At 42.8% G+C, this 20,926-nt stretch overlaps 1 protein-coding gene across 1 annotated transcript in view; it reads left to right on the forward strand.

Moving 5' to 3' along the window:
• LOC130274546 (collagen alpha-1(VI) chain-like) overlaps positions 1-20,926 on the forward strand; it is a 133,656-nt gene that overhangs the window by 68,560 nt on the left and 44,170 nt on the right. Inside the window, exons 20-22 of the mRNA XM_056522987.1 lie at positions 14,201-14,263; positions 14,361-14,423; positions 15,741-15,803. Of these exons, the coding sequence (XP_056378962.1) occupies positions 14,201-14,263; positions 14,361-14,423; positions 15,741-15,803 (189 nt within the window). The remainder of the gene's footprint in view (positions 1-14,200; positions 14,264-14,360; positions 14,424-15,740; positions 15,804-20,926) is intronic.

The following is a 20,926-nucleotide window of genomic DNA, read 5'->3' on the forward strand; positions in this document are numbered from 1 at the left end:
GTCCTTGGTCCTGCTCTCCTGATATAACGCGGGGTTACACAGTAACCCCGCGTCATATCACGGCGGGCCCAGCGTCATAGTGAAGCCGGGACCCGCCTCTAATAGCGCCGATCGCGGCGCCGCGCGCTATTAACCCTTTAGCCGCGCGCTAAAAGCGAAACCGAAAGTGGCCGGCTAGCTCAGTCGGGCTGTTCGGGATAGCCACGGCTAATCGCGGCATCCCGAACAGCTGACAGGACAGCGGGACGGCCCCTACCTGCCTCCTCGCTGTCCGATCGCCGAATGACTGCTCAGTGCCTGAGATCCAGGCATGAGCAGTCATGCGGCAGAATCGTTGATCACTGGTTTCTTATGAGAAACCAGTGATCAATGATGAAGATCAGTGTGTGCAGTGTTATAGGTCCCTATGGGACCTATAACACTGCAAAAAAAAAAGTGAAAAGAAAAGTGAATAAAGATCATTTAACTCCTCCCCTATTAAAAGTTTGGATCACTCCCCTTTTCCAATAAAAAAAAAACACAGTGTAAATAAAAATAAAAATAAACATATATGGTATCACCGCTTGTGGAAATGTCCGAATTATAAAAATATATAATTAATTAAACCGCTCGGTCAATGGCGTGCGCGCAAAAAAATTCCAAAGTCCAAAATAGTGCATTTTTGGTCACTTTTTATATCATTTAATATATCAATGCAAAAATGGTACCGTTAAAAGCTTCAGATCACGGCGCAAAAAATGAGCCCTCATACCGCCCCATACACGGAGAAATAAAAAAGTTATAGGGGTCAGAAGATGACAATTTTAAACGTATTAATTTTCCTGCATGTAGTTATGATTTTTTTCAGAAGTCCGACAAAATCAAACCTATATAAGTAGGGTATCATTTTAACCGTATGGACCTACAGAATAAAGATAAGGTGTCATTTTTACGGAAAAATGTACTACGTAGAAACGGAAGCCCCCAAAAGTTACAAAACTGCGTTTTTTTTTTCTATTTTGTCGCACAATGATTTTTTTTTCCGTTTCACCGTAGATTTTTGGGCAAAATGACTGACGTCATTACAAAGTAGAATTGGTGGCGCAAAAAATAAGCCATCATATGGATTTTTAGGTGCAAAATTGAAAGAGTTATGATTTTTTAAAGGCAAGGAGCAAAAAACGAAAATGCAAAAACGGAAAAAACCCCGGTCCTTAAGGGGTTAAAGAAAACTGTCTTTGAAAATCACGTCACTAGGGGTCCCCATACCTCCTGGGACACTGAGTCCCGCAGCAGCTTGTCCATGAGTTATGGACAAGAGATGGATGATGGACAAAGCTGCGGATGGGACTAGCGTTCTGTTGTGCTTGCTCCCGGCCTGTCACTTTGCCTGGGGGAGCGCGCGGCTGCCAGGAACGAGCGTGCATGAATTTGCAGCATGAGTGTTCGGAGCCTCTGAGAATCGCAGAACAAGACCAGGAGTTTATAAACTTTTATGGAGCTTCACTTCAAGGGACACCATTATATTTTTTCTGTAAATATTTCTACTTTGCTACTGTTTTTTTTTTTCTTTTTCTTTCTTTTCTGTGGTGGCAAAGTTCGGCACAGGGGGAAAACAGCTGATCGGATGTGGGATGTTACGGAGCTACGGGCAGTGCAGGACTTTACAAGATATGTGACTTTGATTTCTGTAATTTGCTGACAGCCAGGGGCGTCACTAGATTAAAACATTCGATGCCTGTTCCATAAAAAGACAAGTGGCCCAAACGTCAGCTGCCAAGTGAGTCCATATATCAGAGTTTCCCAAGCAGGGTGCCTCCAGCTGTTGCAAAACTACAACTCCCAGCATTTTCAGATAGCCAAAGGCTCTCCGGGCATGCTGGGAGTTGCAGTTTTGCTTGGGAAACACTGCCATACACTCAGCAATCTTGGCCTGTCTGCTCAGCCCCGCCACCTGTTGTGCATGTGATCTCAGACTCATACAGAGGCGTGCTGGGGTCAGAGAAAAAATTTGAGACTGCAAGAGAACAGAAGATTAGCAAGCTCCCAAGGTAAGAGTATAAATACTGTGCCCTGGCCCCTGCCATTTTATACTACCCCACCCCAACACAGTGACATCACTGCATATTTACTCTATACTGTAACATCACTGTGTGCATTATCTTAGTACTGTGACATCATTGGGGTTATCCCTGTAATGTGACATCACTTATCACTGTGTATTATACCTGTAATGGGACATCACTCATCACTATGTATTATCCCTGTACTGTGTTCATTATCCCTGCACTGTAACATCACTGTGTGTATTATCCCTGTACTGTGTCATCATAGGGGTTAATATCCCTGTAATGTGACATTACTCACACAGAGGCCTGCTGGGGTCAGATGAAAGATTTGAGACATTTCACTCAAACAGGTTTGCCGAGTTAAAACTAGTTTTAACCCCTTCCCGATGCATGACATACATGTACGTCATGGAAGGTTTTCCCGATCTGTGACGTACATGTCCGTCATGCAGATACTGGCCGCCACTGAACGTGTAGGGCTGTGCCTGGTAAGATGGTGACTGATAGCCAGCCATCTTGCCTCAGGACCAGTGCTCCCCCACCACCACGATAGCTGCACCACGCTGGAGCCGACAGGGAACAAAAGAAAGAAGAGCCACAGGAGATATGTATGCCAGAGGGGAAGGGAAGGGTGGAAATTGCTGCCTGCTGTGGAGGAACTGTTGCCTACAATGGGAGAACTGCTGACTGCTATGGGGGAACTGCTGCCAACTATGGAGGAACTGCTGCAAACTACGAAAGAACGGTTGCCTACTTTGGGGGGATCTCTGCTGCCTACCTAATGTGGGGGGCTTCTGCTAGATACCTAATGTGGTGGACTTCTGCTGTTTACAAGCTATTATGGAGACTAACTACCAAGCTAATAAGGGGGCTACCTACTACCTACATAGCTTATATGAGGGTTTCCATTTATGGGACAGCTATCTGGGCAATTTACTTTTACATTCATTATGTTGTGTTTTGTATTTTTTTATATATAAAAAAAAGCCCTTCCCTAATAAAAACTGAAAACCCCCTTTTTCAAAAAAAAAAAAAAAAAAAAAGGATCGTAATTGGTATCGGTGAGTACTTCAATAATTCAAAAAACCACTGCATGTATCAACAAAATACAGTAACCCCCCGACCTACGATGGCCCCGACATATGATAAAATCGACATACGATGGCCTCTCAGAGGCCATCGCATGTCGATGTCAGCATCGACATACAATGCTTTTATATGTCGAGGCCATCGCATTAACTGCTGTCCGACAGCGCAAAATGCTTAAGCTGCTGTCGGATAGCAGTTTAAGCATCCCTGGCAGGTTCGCTCACCTATTCCCGCTGCTCCGGGTCCACTTCGCGATCCTCCGTTGTCTTGCGCATCTTCTCCAGGGTCCGGGCCTTGCTTTCCGGCGTTGTTATTACGTCACTACGCACGCCGCGCCGGCGCAGCAGCGTAATAACGTCACCTGAAAGCGAGGCCCGGACCCTGCAGAAGATGCGCAAGACACCGGAGGATCGCGAAGAAGACACCGGAGCAGCGGGACAGCATCGGGAGCCCCTGGAACAGCAGCGGGAGCCCCTGGAACAGCAGCGGGAGCGGTGAGGACCTGGTGCGGAGCGGCGGGGACAGGTAAGTACAGCTTCCTATACTTTACATTGCACGGATCCCTCAACATACGATGGATTCGACAAACGATGGGTCGTTTGGAACGAATTACCATTGTATGTTGAGGGACCACTGTATTAAGTACAATATATCACAAAAAAACAACCTCAAGCAAAAATAAATAAAAAAAAACCTGTCAATTCTAGTTTTCACAAAGGCATAAATTCTAGTTTGTACGAAGGCATTCAGTAAGTATTCTAGTTTGTACGAAGGCGTTCAGTGAATATTCTAGTTTCTACGACGGCGTTTAGTAAAAGCTGGTGTTTCAACAAAGGCATTCAGTAAAAACTAGCGTTAAATAGGAAAAAGCAGTTAATTCTAGTTTTCACAAAGGCATTCAGTCAAAACTAGTTTTCACTGGGAAAAGCAGTCAATACTAGTTTTCACAAAGGCATTTAGTAAAAACTAGTTTTCACTAGGGAAAAACAGTTTTAAATAAAAACTAGTATATATGTATATGAATTAGTGTTTGGAGGCACAAAGCCCTCTAGTGTCACCTCTGTAAATATAAATGGTCATTTACACTGGTACGGCCATAGTGGAAATGTTGCAGATTTATGTATAGCAGCCCAAAGGGAGTGCATAGTAAACGGGATGTGTGCATCATGATGCTTGTAGTTGTCTGATGTCATGGTCTGGTCAAGGTGGCTGGATTCTTTTCACAAGACCTCCTACACTCCTTGAATTTGCACAATGCGGAGGGGTTTGCACTTATCCGGATACTAAAAAATCTTTATATGTTGCAGGTGCAGCATGACAAAACAAAAATATAATAAACACGTACAAACATATCTCGGTCCCCCAGGCCTCTGGCTACTTCCTACTATATAAACTTTTCTCTTCAGTGGTGACCCACTCAGCCAATCACTAACTTCAGCAGCATTGTGCATTACTGAAGGGAACTGCTCATTATGGAAGTAAGAAGACAGGGACGTGGGAACTAGATGGAGGAACGAGGTAGGTGAGTATCTATTTTTTTCATTTTGGTGACATCCCCAGCAACATATAAAGTTTTTCTAGTATCCGAATAACCTGTTGAAAGGGGTACTCTCATACCACAGTTTTATGGTTATCTAGTGTGCTTGTAGTGAGTTTAACACTTTTGTAATTCACATGTTACACATCTGTCCACATCATATGTGTTTTTTACTGACCTCTTTTCTGTGAAGGAAGTTCAGTAGTTTTTCTGGTTGCTTTGGACTGTTGTCCACACCTGCGGCCATGTTTGTTCACGGTTGTCGACACGACGTCAGTGCTGCAGGCGTTGCTGGTTTTTTTTCTTCTGCAATGGTTTTGCCCCTTTTCCACACCCCTGTAATGAATATTCCTTGAATTGTTGAGGGAGGATAGATATCTCCTCCCGCTGTCAGCCTGCCCTGGGCCGGCTTGAATACCCTGTATCAGCTCTGCTGCTGACATGCCGCCATGGGGAATTAGTAACATGTCAGCCGCAGCGCTATCATGTTTCCCCCCACGGCAGTCCCCACATCAGGGAATGAATGAATTGCCAGCTGCAGCGCTGTCCCCACAACAGGGATCTAGTCATATGTGACCCGCGGGCAGGGCCGGCCTTAGGGGTGTGCGAGCTGTGCGGCCGCACAGGGCGCCATAGCAACAGGGGCGCCGGGCGGCCGACACAGCTCTCACCAAGTATATATAATTTGTATTGCCCGACGCCCGGGATTTAGCCCTGCTTCGTGGAAGCAGCGCTAAATGCCGGTGTAATGAAGAAAACTGTGCCCTGTAGTGGAATGTGACCCTCAACACAGGGACACAGTTTTCTGCTCTCCCTCTCATTACATTCCCACTACCCTCCCTCAACTGTGTCCTTATGCGGAGGGTCACATTCTGCTTCAGGGCACAGTTTTCTTCATTACACCGGAAGGCTTCACTTACCCCGACCTCCTCTGTGTCTCTGGTTGGCTGGCGGCCCGAGTCTGAAGAGGGACATTGCACATGTGACGTATCTCCACAGACCCGCACAGGACGTCAGTGAGAAGAGAAGCGCAGCGCAGGTCAGGTAAGGTTGTCTATGTGTATGTGTCTGTGTGTGTGTGTGTGTGCATGTGTGGTTGTCTGTGTGTGTGTGTGTGTGTGTGTGCGCGCATGTGTGGTTGTCTGTCTGTGTGTGTGTGCATGTGTGGTTGCCTGTGTGTGTGTGTGAGTCGGTGGGGGAGGGGGGATGGGGGAACGACACTGGTACCAAATTTGGGGAACCTGCTACTACCTAATGTGGGGAAACTGCTTCTTCCTAATGTGGGGCTATACTGCACCTAATGTGGGGAACCTGCTTCTTCCTAATGTGGGGCTATACTGCACCTAATGTGGGGAGCTATACTGCCAACCTAATGTGGGGGAGCTATACTGCACCTAATGTGGGGAGCTATACTGCACCTAATGTTGGGAACTATACTGCACCTAATGATGGGAACTATACTGCACCTAATGTGGGGGAACATTATACTGCACCTAATGTGGGGGAGCTATACTGCACCTAATGTGGGGGACTATACTGCAGCTAATGTGGGGAGCTATACTGCACCTAATGTGGGGAGCTTTACTGCACCTAATGTGGGGAACTATACTGCACCTAATGTGGAGAACTATACTGCACCTAATGTGGAGAACTATACTGCACCTAATGTGGGGGAACATACTGCACCTAATGTGGGGGAACTGTACTGCACCTAACGTGGGGAGCTATACCGCACCTAATGTGGGGAACTATACTGCACCTACTGTGGGGAGCTATACTGCACCCAATGTGGGGGAACTATACTGCATCTGATTAAGGGGGACATGGGACTGATTAACCCCTTAACGACGCAGGACGTATATTTACGTCCTGCGCCGGCTCCCGCGATATGAAGCGGGATCGCGCCGCGATCCCGCATCATATCGCGTCGGTCCCGGCGGTAATCAACGGCCGGGACCCGCGGCTAATACCACACATCGCCGATCGCGGCGATGTGCGGTATTAACCCTTTAGAAGCGGCGGTCAAAGCTGACCGCCGCTTCTAAAGTGAAAGTGAAAGTGACCCGGCTGCTCAGTCGGGCTGTTCGGGACCGCCGCGGTGAAATCGCGGCGTCCCGAACAGCTGATCGGACACCGGGAGGGCTCTTACCTGCCTCCCCGGTGTCCGATCGACGAATGACTGCTCCGTGCCTGAGATCCAGGCAGGAGCAGTCAAGCGCCGATAATGCTGATCACAGGCGTGTTAATGCACGCCAGTGATCAGCATTAGAGATCAGTGTGTGCAGTGTTATAGGTCCCTATGGGACCTATAACACTGCAAAAAAAATGTAAAAAAAAAGTGTTAATAAAGGTCATTTAACCCCTTCCCTAATAAAAGTTTGAATCACCCCCCTTTTCCCATAAAAAAAATAAAACAGTGTAAAAAAAATAAAAAATAAACATATGTGGTATCGCCGCGTGCGTAAATGTCCGAACTATAAAAATATATCATTAATTAAGCTGTACGGTCAATGGCGTACGCGCAAAAAAATTCCAAAGTCCAAAAAAGCGTATTTTGGTCACTTTTTATATCATTAAAAAATGAATAAAAAGTGATCAAAAAGTCCGATCAAAACAAAAATCATACCGATAAAAACTTCAGATCACGGCGCAAAAAATGAGTCCTCATACCACCCCATACGTGGAAAAATAAAAAAGTTATAGGGGTCAGAAGATGACATTTTTAAACGTATAAATTTTCCTGCATGTAGTTATGATTTTTTCCAGAAGTGCGACAAAATCAAACCTATATAAGTAGGGTATCATTTTAACCGTATGGACCTACAGAATAATGATAAGGTGTAATTTTTACCGAAATATGCACTGCGTAGAAACGAAAGCCCCCAAAAGTTACAAAATGGCGTTTTTTTTTCGATTTTGTCGCACAATGATTTTTTTTTCCGTTTCGCCGTGCATTTTTGGGTAAAATGACTAATGTCACTGCAAAGTAGAATTGGCGACGCAAAAAATAAGCCATAATATGGATTTTTAGGTGGAAAATTGAAAGGGTTATGATTTTTAAAAGGTAAGGAGGAAAAAACGAAAGTGCAAAAACGGAAAAACCCTGAGTCCTTAAGGGGTTAAGGGGGCAGGGAAATGATTAAATATTAAAAAAAAAATATTTGTTACAAAGATTTTTTTCCTCTTTGTGTATGTTTATGGGGTAATAGGGGGGGGGGGCGCCACAAGGCTAGCTCGCACAGGGAGCCTGAACACCTAAGGCCGGCCCTGCCCGCTGGTGCTCCTCTGCTTCCTGATAACCCCCTGCCCCCCCCCCAGCGATATCCCCGCAAGGGTTAACTGTGAGCCGCAGCAGCCCTGTATATTCTACCCACATCAGGGTATGAATGAATTGTGAGCGCGGGCGCAGGGCTTCTGTTCAGCTTCTGTTATCTGTCACAGTTAAGGGACATCTGTAATAATGAATGTGACATATTCCTGTGCCCGGGGCTGCAAAAAATAAACAAAATAAACTTTGACTTTCCTTCCTACGTTCCCCCGTTGCTACAGGTAATGGCTTTGCGGTCCTCTGCTGCGATCCTCATGCTGTGACAGAGCCGTCAGCGAATCACCGGCTACAGCGATGTCCCGCCTCTGCCGGTGATAGGCTGAGCGCACTGTCACGTAAGGAGCCGGCGGCTCCTTACATGACATTGCGCTCATCCTATCACCGGCAGAGGTGGGACATCGCTGCCTCGGATGGTGATAGGCTGAGTGCACTGTCATGTAAGGAGCCGGTGGCTCATGTAAGGAGCCGGTGGCTCCTTACATGACAGTGCGCTCAGCCTATCACCGGCAGAGGTGGGACATCGCTGCGGCCGGTGATTCGCTGACGGATCTGTCACAGCATGAGGATCACAGCAGAGGACCTCGAAGCCGTTACCTGTAGCAACAGGGGAACGTACGCAGGGCCGGTTTTAGTTTTAGTGTGGCCCTAGAGGGGCCCCAAAAGTCGTAATAGTGCACTAACCAGATTTGCACATTTTTGTTCACTTCAAATACCATAAAAAATATGTAAAAAGCAATTGAAAAGTCCCATCAAAACAAAAATGGTACCGATAAAAACTACAAATCACAGCACAAAAAATGATCCTCATACATCCCCATATACAGAAAAATAAGAGTTGTAGGCATCAGAATAGTACAATTTCATATTTTTGTATAGTTCCCCCACATTAGGTTGGCAGTATAGTTCCCCCCACATTAGGTAGGCAGTATAGTTCCCCCCACATTAGGTTGGCAGTATAGTTCCCCACATTAGGTGCAATATAGTTCCCCACATTAGGTGTAGTATAGTTCCCCCACATTAGGTAGGCAGTATAGTTCCCCCCACATTAGGTTGGCAGTATAGTTCCTCCCACATTAGGTTGGCAATATAGTTCCCCCCACATTAGGTTGGCGGTATAGTTCCCCCCCACATTAGGTTGTAGTTCCCCCACATTAGGTTGGCAGTATAGTTCTCCACATTAGGTTGTAGTTCCCCCACGTTAGGTTAGCAGTATAGTTCCCCCACATTAGGTTGTAATTCCCCCACATTAGGTTGGCAGTATGTTCCCCCACATTAGGTTGTAGTTCCCCCACATTAGGTTGGCAGTATGTTCCCCCACAATAGGTTGTAGTTCCCCCACATTAGGTGCAGTATAGTTCCCCACATTAGGTAGACAATATAGTTCCTCCACATTAGGTTGACAGTATGTTCCACCACATTAGGTTGTAGTTCCCCCACATTAGGTGCAGTATAGTTCTCCCACATTAGGTAGACAGTATAGCTCCCCCACATTAGGTCGACAGTATAGTTCCCCCACATTAAGTTGGCAGTATGTTCCCCCACATTAGGTAGACAGTATAGTTCCCCCATATTAGGTTGGCAGTATAGCTTCCCCACATTAGGTTGGCAGTATAGATCCCCCACATTAGGTTGGCAGTATGTTCCCTCACATTAGGTTGGCAGTATGTTCCCCCACATTAGGTTGCAGTTCCCCCACATTAGGTAGGCAGTATGTTCCCCCACATTAGGTTGCAGTTCCCATACATTAGGTTGGCAGTATGTTCCCCACATTAGGCTGCAGTATGTTCCCTCACATTAGGTTGGCAGTATGTTCCCCCACATTAGGTTGCAGTTCCCCCACATTAGGTTGGCAGTATGTTCCCCCACATTAGGTTGGCAGTATGTTCCCCCACATTAGGTTGCAGTTCCCCCCCCCCATTTGGTTGGCAGTATGTTCCCCCCCATTAGGTTGGCAGTATGTTCCCCCCCCCTCCCCCCCCCCCCCCCCCGGCTCCTCTGCGCAGCGTCAGGGACGTCACTCCTCATTTCTTGCAGCTACGGCCGGACTACTAAACTTAAGCAGCCGCTTAGGAAATGAGGAGTGAAGTCCCTGACGCCGCGCAGAGGAGCCGCAGGAGACGTCACTTGTTATATTATCCACACAGCCCACAAGAGCTGCAGCATTACCTGAGCCTGCCGAGCACGGCCAGATAAGGAAATATGAAAAATAGAAAAAGCAGAAGTGTCCAGGCCTGCCGCTGGTCACGGTTTTAAAGTGGCCACGGCCGGGCTGCTAATCTTTAACAAGCAGCCGGCACTGCAGCCACTTTAAAACAGTTGCCCCCCACTCAGCAGCCGGCAAGGGGCCCCCTTGGGGATGGGGGCCCTAGGCAATTGTCTGGTTTGCCCGGCCCTAACGCCGGCCCTGAACGTAGGAAGGTAAGTCAAAATCATTTTGTTTATTTTTGCAGCCCCAGGCACAGGAATATGTCTCATTCATTATTACAGATGTCCCTTAACTGTGACAGAGAACAGAAGCCCTGTGCCCGTGCTCACAATTCATTCATTCCCCGACGTGGGGAGAATGTACAGGGCTCCTGAGGATCACAGTTAACCCTTATGGGGAGGGGGTATCGGGGGGTTATCAGGAAGCAGAGGAGCGCCTGCGGGTCACATATGACTATTTCCCTGATGTGGGGACAGCACTGCGCTGGCAATTCATTCATTCCCAGTTAACCTTTGCGGCAACGCAAAACAAGTTGGGCAGGGCACTAAAAGAAGAGACAGGCTACAAGGCATGCTGGAAGCTTTAGTTTCTGAAGCAAAGGCAAAACGGAAATAGATGCTACACTACATGGACACACTTGTGCAAAGAAAGGAAAAGAAAGACAAACAAAGAGCAAGCACGAGACCAGAGATAAGAAGAAAACTCACCTGCAAGAGTAAGTAGAAACTGAAAAAACACATTGACCACCGGAGTACCCCTTTAATGATGATTGTGGTAGTACCACCCCGGAGCACTCCCTATGGGCACGTGATGTGAAAATAAATAACCAGAAATTGGGGTGATTTGAAACAGCAAATCTCACGATTGTCATTGCATGAACAGTTCCACTCTCAATTTAGAAGCACATATAAGGTCTTTTAAAAAATTAAATAAGTTATCTGATTGGTTGCTATGGATAACTGGTCAGCTTATTCTCTGCACAGGTTCTAATAAATCTTCCCAATAGTCTTTTAACATGATTTCAAGCAGGCTTTGCTGACGCTAGAGGAGCTTTACCGATTTTTTCTAATGTCCTTTTCTCTTTACACTGTTCTCTACTAGTGTTGGGCGCGAATATTCGCATTTCAATTTTTTATCGTGAATATCGCAAATTCGCAAATATTGCGAATATATTCACTATATATATGAAATTACCAATATTAACTTTTTTCCGCATATGCGCATATTCGCATATTCCTTCTTTTCACTTGTGGGCCAATTAGAATGATGCAAATACACTTGTCAGAGGTTATCAACAACATCCCTAGCAACCAATAGTTAAGTTGCCCACCCCCTCACTGTTTTCACATATGCGAACATAACGAATATGCGAAATTCGCGAATATAGGATGAATATTCGTCTATATATTCACGAAATATCGCGAATATGGGCAATACCGCTCATCACTATTCTCTACATTAGGATTCTAGATGCAGACAGACAACTGCTTTGGAAGCTTTTCCTCTGTAGTCAGTTTCAAATTGTGAGAATCCTAACTGCAGGATAAAGATACTTAAAATATGGCTTTGAGGTCCTTGGCTAGATCTCCTCTCAGGCTTGTTGTCCTCCTGCTCAGACATAAATTCTCCTCACTCAACACTGTTCTGCACTTACACTGCTCACATCCTTCTAAAGATAAAAGCTGAGTCCTCCCTTCTTCCAGAAAGTTTTACAGATTTTGGGAGGTATTTATCATACGTTGTGTAAGGGAACAATGAAGCAATTGCCCATAGCAAGCAATTAGATTGTTTCCTTTTTTTTGACCCCTTTAAGACACAGCTAATTTTCGTTTTTGCATTTTTATTTTATCTTGGTCGTTTTTTCTCAATTTTCCATCTGCACAACCATATGAAAGCTTTTTTTGTAGGACTAAATGTACCCTGTAATGACACCTTTAACTTTATCATTAAAAAAATTTGCTAGGTGAAATCGAAATTTTTTTTTTTGCACAGTTTGAATTTTTTTTTTTTTTTTTTTTAATTCCATTAACTGTGTGGTAAAATTGATATGTTATCTGTATTCATCAGATTGTTATGATTTTTTGCCCCCTATAACTTTCTTACTTTACATTTTACTCTACATCTACAAAACTTTCGTTTTTATTGGTACCATATTGGCATTGATGAGACTTTTTTATCGCTTTTTATGCCATTTTTGTGAAATGACTAAAAACCCACAATTCTGGCATTCTGCATTTTTTTATGGTTATGCCTTTCGTAAACCATGTTGTTTCAGTAATGTTAGACTTTTCTTATTTGGATATTTTCACACACATCAATACCAAATATGTGTTTTTTTGTTTCCATATTTTATTTGAAAAATGGGAAGTGAAGGGTAATTAGAATTTTTATTATGGGGGAGATTTTGTTGTATTTTTAAAAAGACTGTAGACGCAGATCTGTTGCGGCAGGCTCTGAGGCCTTCAGAAGGGTTAGGCTTCCATGACAATGAGGAGCCGATCTGTCCCTCTAAACACCAGAGATGTGGCATATAACTTTTTAAATGCCTATGTCAATTTTGGTATCTTAACTTATCTAAATTTTAAATAGCCAGCACCAAAGATCACACCAAAGTGTTATGGGGTACTGCCAGTTATGAAGCAGGATTTTAAACAGTTAAGTGCCACATCATTGGCGTTTTGCTTGCCCCATAAACTGTTGATGGTCCCATGAAGAGTATACTGTTAAAAAAGCCTTTGAAATACTGCTGAAAACTGCAACAGCTCCACAGTTTGCTAAATCTTCCCCATAAGGTAGGTTCACATCACAATTTTTATAACCGATAATCATATTGTAAAATTGCATGAAACGGGATAGTGTATAATCTGATCGAATCAAAAAACAGGATGCATAAAAATCTAATCTTTAATTCTTAAACATTCTATATCCTACTAGATCTTACTAGACTATTCGGAAGCTACTGCACATGTGTAAACCAAAAAATTGTGCAAGTAATTTGATGAAATCTTTCAGTAATTCGATTCAATACTATTTACATAGACATTGGTGATATGAAAACCGGATATGACTTCAGTCAAAAATCATAGTTCACCAAACCGTAAATCTTATCTGATTTTCCTATAGAAGTCAATGGATACGTCTGGAAATATGATTGTAGACGATTTATAGGTAACAATTTGTATTAGCTAGTTGGATTTAAAAATCGTGATGTGAACCCATAGTGCTTGGAAAGCTTTTCTCTCTGCCTTTGTATTGCCGGGATGAAAAGACATAGGGGGAGCTGTCTTTTCATAAGATTTTTATTTTTTGTTGCCTTTTTTAACCTAATATGAGAATTGAAGGCTTTGACTGGTTGCTATGAGCATCAACCACAAAAATCAGCTTGATAAATCTACCCCATGATGTAAACCATATCTGGAGTCATATTATACACAAGAACATTGCAATTTGTCAAATCACATGGAATCCCAACCCTACCTTTGCCTACTAGTGGCTTAATGATGTGACTCAACATATGCAGCATTTCTGCATCAAAATCCACAGAAAAAGTCATAACCAAATCCTGTTTTATGCAGATGCTCCACTGAGCATTTTCGCGTGAAATAAGAAACCTTTGTTGCCCATAGCGATCAATCAAAGAACAGTTATTTATTCTGCTCTGGTAAAATAAAAGTTGGCCACATTGAAATTCAGTGCTGGAAATGTGGAGAAATTTGACACAAGTGGCCATTTCTTTAATTTCTTCAAACATCCAAAAAACACATAAACAAGCAGTTTACACACATCAACACACACAACATTGTTACATTGTTCTCAATGTTACAGCTAACCACATCCCAGAAACATGATCATAACCAGCCTAAAATAAATAGCCCAGATGCAAAACTGACCCTGAAGCAACATTGCAATAACTAAGTCATCCAGATGAGAATAGTCGAACAAGAAAGCTGTGTGAGTTGTTTTTTCATAGTAAATTATCATTGGTATTGCAGGGTAAAGAAGGACCTCTTGGCCCACCAGGACATGAAGGCATAACTGGAGAAAACGGATGCACTGTAAGGACATGAGTCTCCATTTGATAATAATTGTTAAAATTAATACATGAAATGATACAAGATGGTCATTTATTCCAAATTATTTTTTTTATTACAGGGAGATGCTGGAGAGATTGGCATCAATGGTTTTAAGGGCGAGCAAGGTCTCACTGGAACTGAGGTATGCTCTTGCTACATATATGCATACTGCAGCTCAGCACAGCCACTTTGACTATTAAAGGGGTACTGCAGTGGAAAACTATGTTTTATTAAATCAACTGGTGCCAAAAAGTTAAATACATTTGTAAATTACTTTTATTTAAAAATCTTAATCCTTCCAGTACTTGTCAGCTGCTGTATACTGCAGAGGATGTTGAATAGTTATTTTCTGTCTTATAACACTGCTCTCTGCTGACACCTCCATCCGTGTCAGGAACTGTCCAGAGTACAAATCCCCATAGCAAACCTATCCTGCTCTGGACAGTTCCTGACACGGACAGAGGTGTCAGCAGAGAGCACTGTGGTCAGACAAAGAACTATACAACTTCCTCTTCCATACAGCAGCTGATAAGTACTGGAAGGATTAAGATCATGTAATAGAAGTAATTTACAAATCTGTTTAACTTTCTGCCACAAGTTGATTAGAAAATGTTTTTTTCCACCGGAGTACCCCTTTAAGCACTGAGCATGATCTTGAGCTCACAGATAGGAAAGGAGAGAGCACAGAGGAGTGCTAGCCCACCTTCCATACTGGACTTCATCCATGCCTGTGCTTCAGCTTGGACAAAGCCATGATTTCTATAAAAAGGAAATAACATTTTCTTATGAAATCTATTAGAAAGATTAATGTTTTGCCCATTTAAAGGAGTTGGTGTTCAATCAGGTGTCTCAGTGATCAAGAGCGCAAATGCGCTTGAAACATATTCCACTTGTCTGTTTGTCACATTGGTGTGATGTCTGGAACGTTTAAGGAGATTTATTAAAAACTTGCTTTTTAAGGAGTCCTGGATACAAGGAATGATGTTCCTCTTTTATGGTGTATCCTAGCATTAAGCCATAAATTCTTATTAATTTTAATCTCATTAAGGAGCACATAGTGGACACTGCTGACGAGATAATATTACAATTAGTTGGCTTCATATTGCTTTTCATTTCCAAAAGCTATTTCTTTAATTCTCCAGTTAAAAAATTCAACCAAACTAAACATTTTTGTTCAGTAAAACATTTAATCCTGGAAAATAAAATTACTGATGCATAGCCAGATATTCATGGGATTCCTGTTTTTTATAAAGTTATTATTATTTTTTTATATTCAGTAGTTAGAAAGCCCAAGGGCCATTTTCTACAACACTGTGTCAAAATGAGTGTTGCTGGTTACATGAAGGGACAGCAAATACTATCAAAGCATTTATATATTATATATTAGCTGATATACTTACTTGATGATCATACTGTCTATTATGCTATGTGTTAACTGTTGTATTTTCCATTTGCAAAGGGAGAAAAGGGGTCCAATGGGTTTCCAGGATCACCAGGAGAACCAGGAGCACCTGGTAATAGGGTAAGTGATTTAACCAACAATATGAATTTAAAGGGGTATGTCAGCCCCAGAATACATTTTTTAAAGGGTGATATAAAAATAAAAAAAATAATCCAAATTCCCATCCTCCCTCCCAGTCCACACTGCTTGTCACTGCATCCTGGTTCTAATGACTCGATCCCAATGATATGCTGGTTGAGGCAGGTCATGACTAAACTGGCTGGAATTCCCTCTTAAGGGTGCGTTCTCACAGGGTGAATGGTGTTCCCAGAAATTTCTGATTGTCATATACCGTGGCAAAATATGTATTTATGTTGCATTGTGATTGCTTGTCATTCATTACTGGAGGTACATGGTCTGCCAAATTTCATCGGTATGCACACTTTTAATTCCATTACACACCTATCTGCATTACTTAAAGGAGTACTATGATAACAAAAAAAATGTCAACATCTAATAGGTTGTTAAAATACCTTTCAATAGAGGTGCTGATCTCCTGAATTGGTCCAGCGGTTCTCCCGATGCAGCCCCCGGTAATTTGGCTTACTTCCGGGTACTGTACGTCTGAATCTGACGTCAGCAATCATGTTACCCAGCAATCACGTTACCCAGCTTTCGCCCACAAGCCCTCCCTCACTCTTGCTCCCCAAGAATCAGTGCTAATGGTGGGTAAATGTTTTACATTAGAGTACTCCTTTAACATTTCAAAAAATTCTGTTTGGTCTGTCAGGAAGACGACAATCTGAGCAATAGCATCCAGTGGCCAGTGGGGGGCAATTCATTCTCTTTTGATCAAGGCACCATGGAGCCTACATGTCTATCCAGCCTGGGTATATGTGTGACTAATCCTAACAGGGGGTTCATTAACACAGCTGCTCTATGACAGGAAAGGTAACACCATTTTAGCCAGCAAGGCACCAGCCTGGGTGTCAATAGAAGAAAGAGGATTTGATGGAGAACCCAAATATAACAAAATTATGTGGGTGCCTGACCCATGATAAAAGTTAGGGGTAATTTCCTATTATTTGGGCATAAGGTTATCAGGAGGAAGGGGGCAGAATCTATCTCTCCTCCTTGTCCTGCCCAGGGGCTGAACATAGAGGTGTCACCTGTTCATAGCAGGGTATAAAACTGCAGACCTGGGGCGACTAGGGGCGCTTGCATGGGGGACGAGATCTAATTTTGGATGCCAGACGCCATTTCCTACCAGACCCCATGGGATAGCACTCTAACTTTTTTTCCCTTTTATTTTCTTTTCTGTGTGGAGAAACTTTGACTTGTTAACATCTATTTTTATATGTACTGTGAATATTTTTCTTTCATAATAAATCATTCATTTATTAAGTACCGCCTTATGTCTGATAAAACGGACATACGGTACATTGTCCTTGAAGAGAGCTAAGTTATAGTCTTAAATTTACTTACCGGTTCGGCTACATTATTGATTTGGATTAATCTTTTCCTGTTTTTTTTTTTATATACTACTGGGGATAGTAGATTATATTTGGGAATTGTAGCATATCCAGATTGGATTGATAGCTTCCTGTCGGCTTGAAATTGACAGGTGGTGGCAGCGATACCTTTAAATTGGGTGGGGTAAGAGAGATTTTGATCATTATTTTCGGTTTAGTGTAGACAAATAGTGATTTTATAGATAACCCTTCCACCCGCACGTCTCGGTTCGTGACACTGATCATCACTGCTAAGCTAAGCGCTACTGCACATTTCTATTAGGGATTGGTGGGCACCCAGACGTCCACTGATCAAAAATTCTGGCATATTAATATGACTTATCAATATTCTTTCAGGGTATGGTCACATGTAGCGCATCCGCTGCATATTTGATGCTGCGAATGTGCTACTGCCAGTCCCTAGAGTGTGCCTTCAGCTGTTTTCCCCATGTCCTGCTCGCAGCAGCAATCCGCCGCCACAAGCAGACACAAATCACGCATGGTGCGCAGCTCTCCAGACATCATGGCTGCTCCCCCAGCTCCTTGAGCTAGGCCGAGAGCAGACGCGATGTCTGAGAGTAATCTGTGCATGCGCACGGGACTCGCAGCTCCCTCTGTGTCTGGTCGTAGTGGCGGATTGCTGCTGTGAGCAGGAAACAGCTGGAGGCACACTCTAGGGATGGGCAGTAGCACATCCACAGCGTCAAATATGCAGAGGATGCGCTACGTGTGACCCTACCCTTAAAGAGATAGGTACACTTAAAAGCAATTTATCATATTGGATAGTTCAGATAAATATCAGCATTTGGATTTTGAGCCACTCTGTCAGCATCTCTAGTTATTTGAAGACTGTATTCTGCTTCTGTGATATCTTGACTTTTTTTGTTTTGAGTGGGTTGATGTTGCATTTAAAATAATGTTTCTTTTAAGTATGTAAAAAATTGGCAGAGGTTCTATCAACATGAATAATGGTAATGTGCAACACTGACCTCTGTTTTAGACAAAAACACAAGATTTCCTATTATCTGTCATAGTGACAGAATGCTTTTAAATCATCTTGGCAAAACTTCAAAATGCATCATGTAAAACTATTACATAGCCATTAGCATATGTCTAACCAGCTATATCTCTGATTAGAACCTAGATAGTAGTTTTTCCATGTGCACTGGTCTCAGCCATATCTCTGATCTCAGCCACAATTACAGTTTGCATCATTAAACATAGATAAAGTAATTTATGATTTCCACTTAGTTGGCTTAAATAACTTCAAGATTATTTTATTTACTATGTATTTGTAGTAATCCAGTTCATTCAGTTTCCAAAAAAACAAACTTTTAAAGGGGTAATCCAGGATTTATTTTTTTATTTGACTATGCTACAGGGGCTGTAAAGTTACTGAGGTTAATAATATAGTGTCTGTACCTGTGTGTGACAGTTTTCCCACAATTCTTCTGTGATTTTCACTCCAATAATTATTTTTAACAGCATACAAAATGACTGTTGTCTCAGATTTTTCCCAGCTTGCAATGCGGCCGAGACCTGACTCACAGAAAGCCTGTCTGCTTCAATGGGTGGAGGGATCAATCTGCAACTAATGCAACAGCTGTAGGCTCCCTCATTAAAAACCACAGGTCATTAATGTTTCAATGGGTGGGGTGGCTGAGGTGTGGGAGGGAGGAAAATGATTTATAAGATTTTTAGTCAAAAAAAGTCAAACAGGAAATACCAGTTCACAAAAAGCTAGCCACAGTGTTATGGTAATCTCACAACATAGCCATTTAGCCCCAAGACAAGTGCAGATCCTTCCTAAGCATGTCCATTACTGTCTGCCACGTACGTACTAAAATCACCTTATGGCGGAGAACCCTTTTAATCTATTCCATTTGAACAGGACATACAGCATGTGGCTCATTTACTGTAAAAGAATACTTCTAAGGAAGCTAGATATGACTTTAGTTGTAGCTAAGAATTTACAATTGTACAGGGTGGGTCATTTATATGAATACACCTTAATAAAATGGGAATGGTTGGTGATATTAACTTCCTGTTTGTGGCACATTAGTATATGTGAGGGGGGGGGGAACTTTTCAAGATGGGTGGTGACCATGGCGGCCATTTTGAAGTCGGACATTTTGACTCCAACTTTTGGTTTTTCAATAGGAAGAGGGTCATGTGACACATCAAACTTATTTCACAAGAAAAACAATGACGTGCTTGGTTTTAACTTAACTTAATTCTTTCATGAGTTATTTACAAGTTTCTGACCAGTTATAAAATGTGTTCAATGTGCTGCCCATTGTGTTGGATTGTCAATGCAACCCTCTTCTCCCACTCTACACACTGATAGCAACACTGCAGGAGAAATGCTAGCACAGGCTTCCAGTATCCGTAGTTTCAGGTGCTGCACATGTCGTATCTTCACAGCATAGACAATTGCCTTCAGATGACCCCAAAGATAAAAGCCTAAGGGGGTCAGATCCGGAGACCTTGGTGGCCATTCAACTGGCCCACGACGACCAATCCACTTTCCAGGAAACTGTTCATCTAGGAATGCTCGGACCTGACACCCATAATGTGGTGGTACACCATCTTGCTGGAAAAACTCAGGGAACTTGCCAGCTTCAGTGCATAAAGAGGGAAACACATCATCATGTAGCATATCCAGTGGCCTTGAGGTTTCCATTGATGAAGAATGGCCCCACTATCTTTGTACCCCATATACCATACCATACCATCAATTTTTGTGTTCCAACAGTATTGGAGGGATCTATCCAATGTGGGTTAGTGTCAGACCAATAGCGGTGGTTTTGTTTGTTAACTTCACCATTCACATAAAAGTTTGCCTCATCACTGAACAAAATCTTCTGAAGCCAATTGTCTATGCTGTGAAGATATGAGATGTGCAGCACCTGAAACTACGGATAATGGAAGCCTGTGCTAGCATTTCTCCTGTGGTGTTGCTATCAGTGTGTGAAGAGTGGGAGAAGAGGGTTGCATTGACAATTCAACACAATGGGCAGCACATTGAACACATTTTATAAGTGGTCAGAAACTTGTAAAGAACTCATGAAAGAATAAAGTTACGTTAAAACCAAGAACATCATTGTCTTTCTTGTGAAATTCCCAATAAACTTGATGTGTCACATGACCCTCTTCCTATTGAAAAAACAAAAGTTGGATTCAAAATGGCCGACTTCAAGTGAAAAGTTTCCCCCCTCACATATACTAATGTGCCACAAACAGGAAGTTGATATCACCAACCATTCCCATTTTATTAAGGTGTATCCATATAAATGGCCCACCCTGTAGAATGATATTGTAACCTTGTATTTGAGTTGAGGAGCAGAGAAGGAGCTTTTTTACCTACCTTTCTGTGCAAAGAGTTTAGTATATTGACCATATGGGGATTAGGACACTGGTTTAGGACTTGTTATATGCATTTCAAGTGTGTTTTCTCCATATTTGAAATCAAGATCTGTTAGCAGCAAAATAAAATATATAGAAAAATGTTTGCCGTAAATACTGCTATGTAAAAAGTCATATTTTTGTGGCGACTCCTTGCTTAGCTTTCACTGAAAGTGATGTCTGGGCCAGCTACACCACACTATTCAAAGGCTATTTACACCATTGCAATGACTTTTTTATTGTTCAGTTGCATTCTAAATGCACAGGTAATGATGTTTCTAAATAGTC

Source organism: Hyla sarda, chromosome 5 (assembly GCF_029499605.1).
Source record: "Hyla sarda isolate aHylSar1 chromosome 5, aHylSar1.hap1, whole genome shotgun sequence".
In the NCBI taxonomy this organism is placed as follows: Eukaryota; Metazoa; Chordata; class Amphibia; order Anura; family Hylidae; genus Hyla; species Hyla sarda.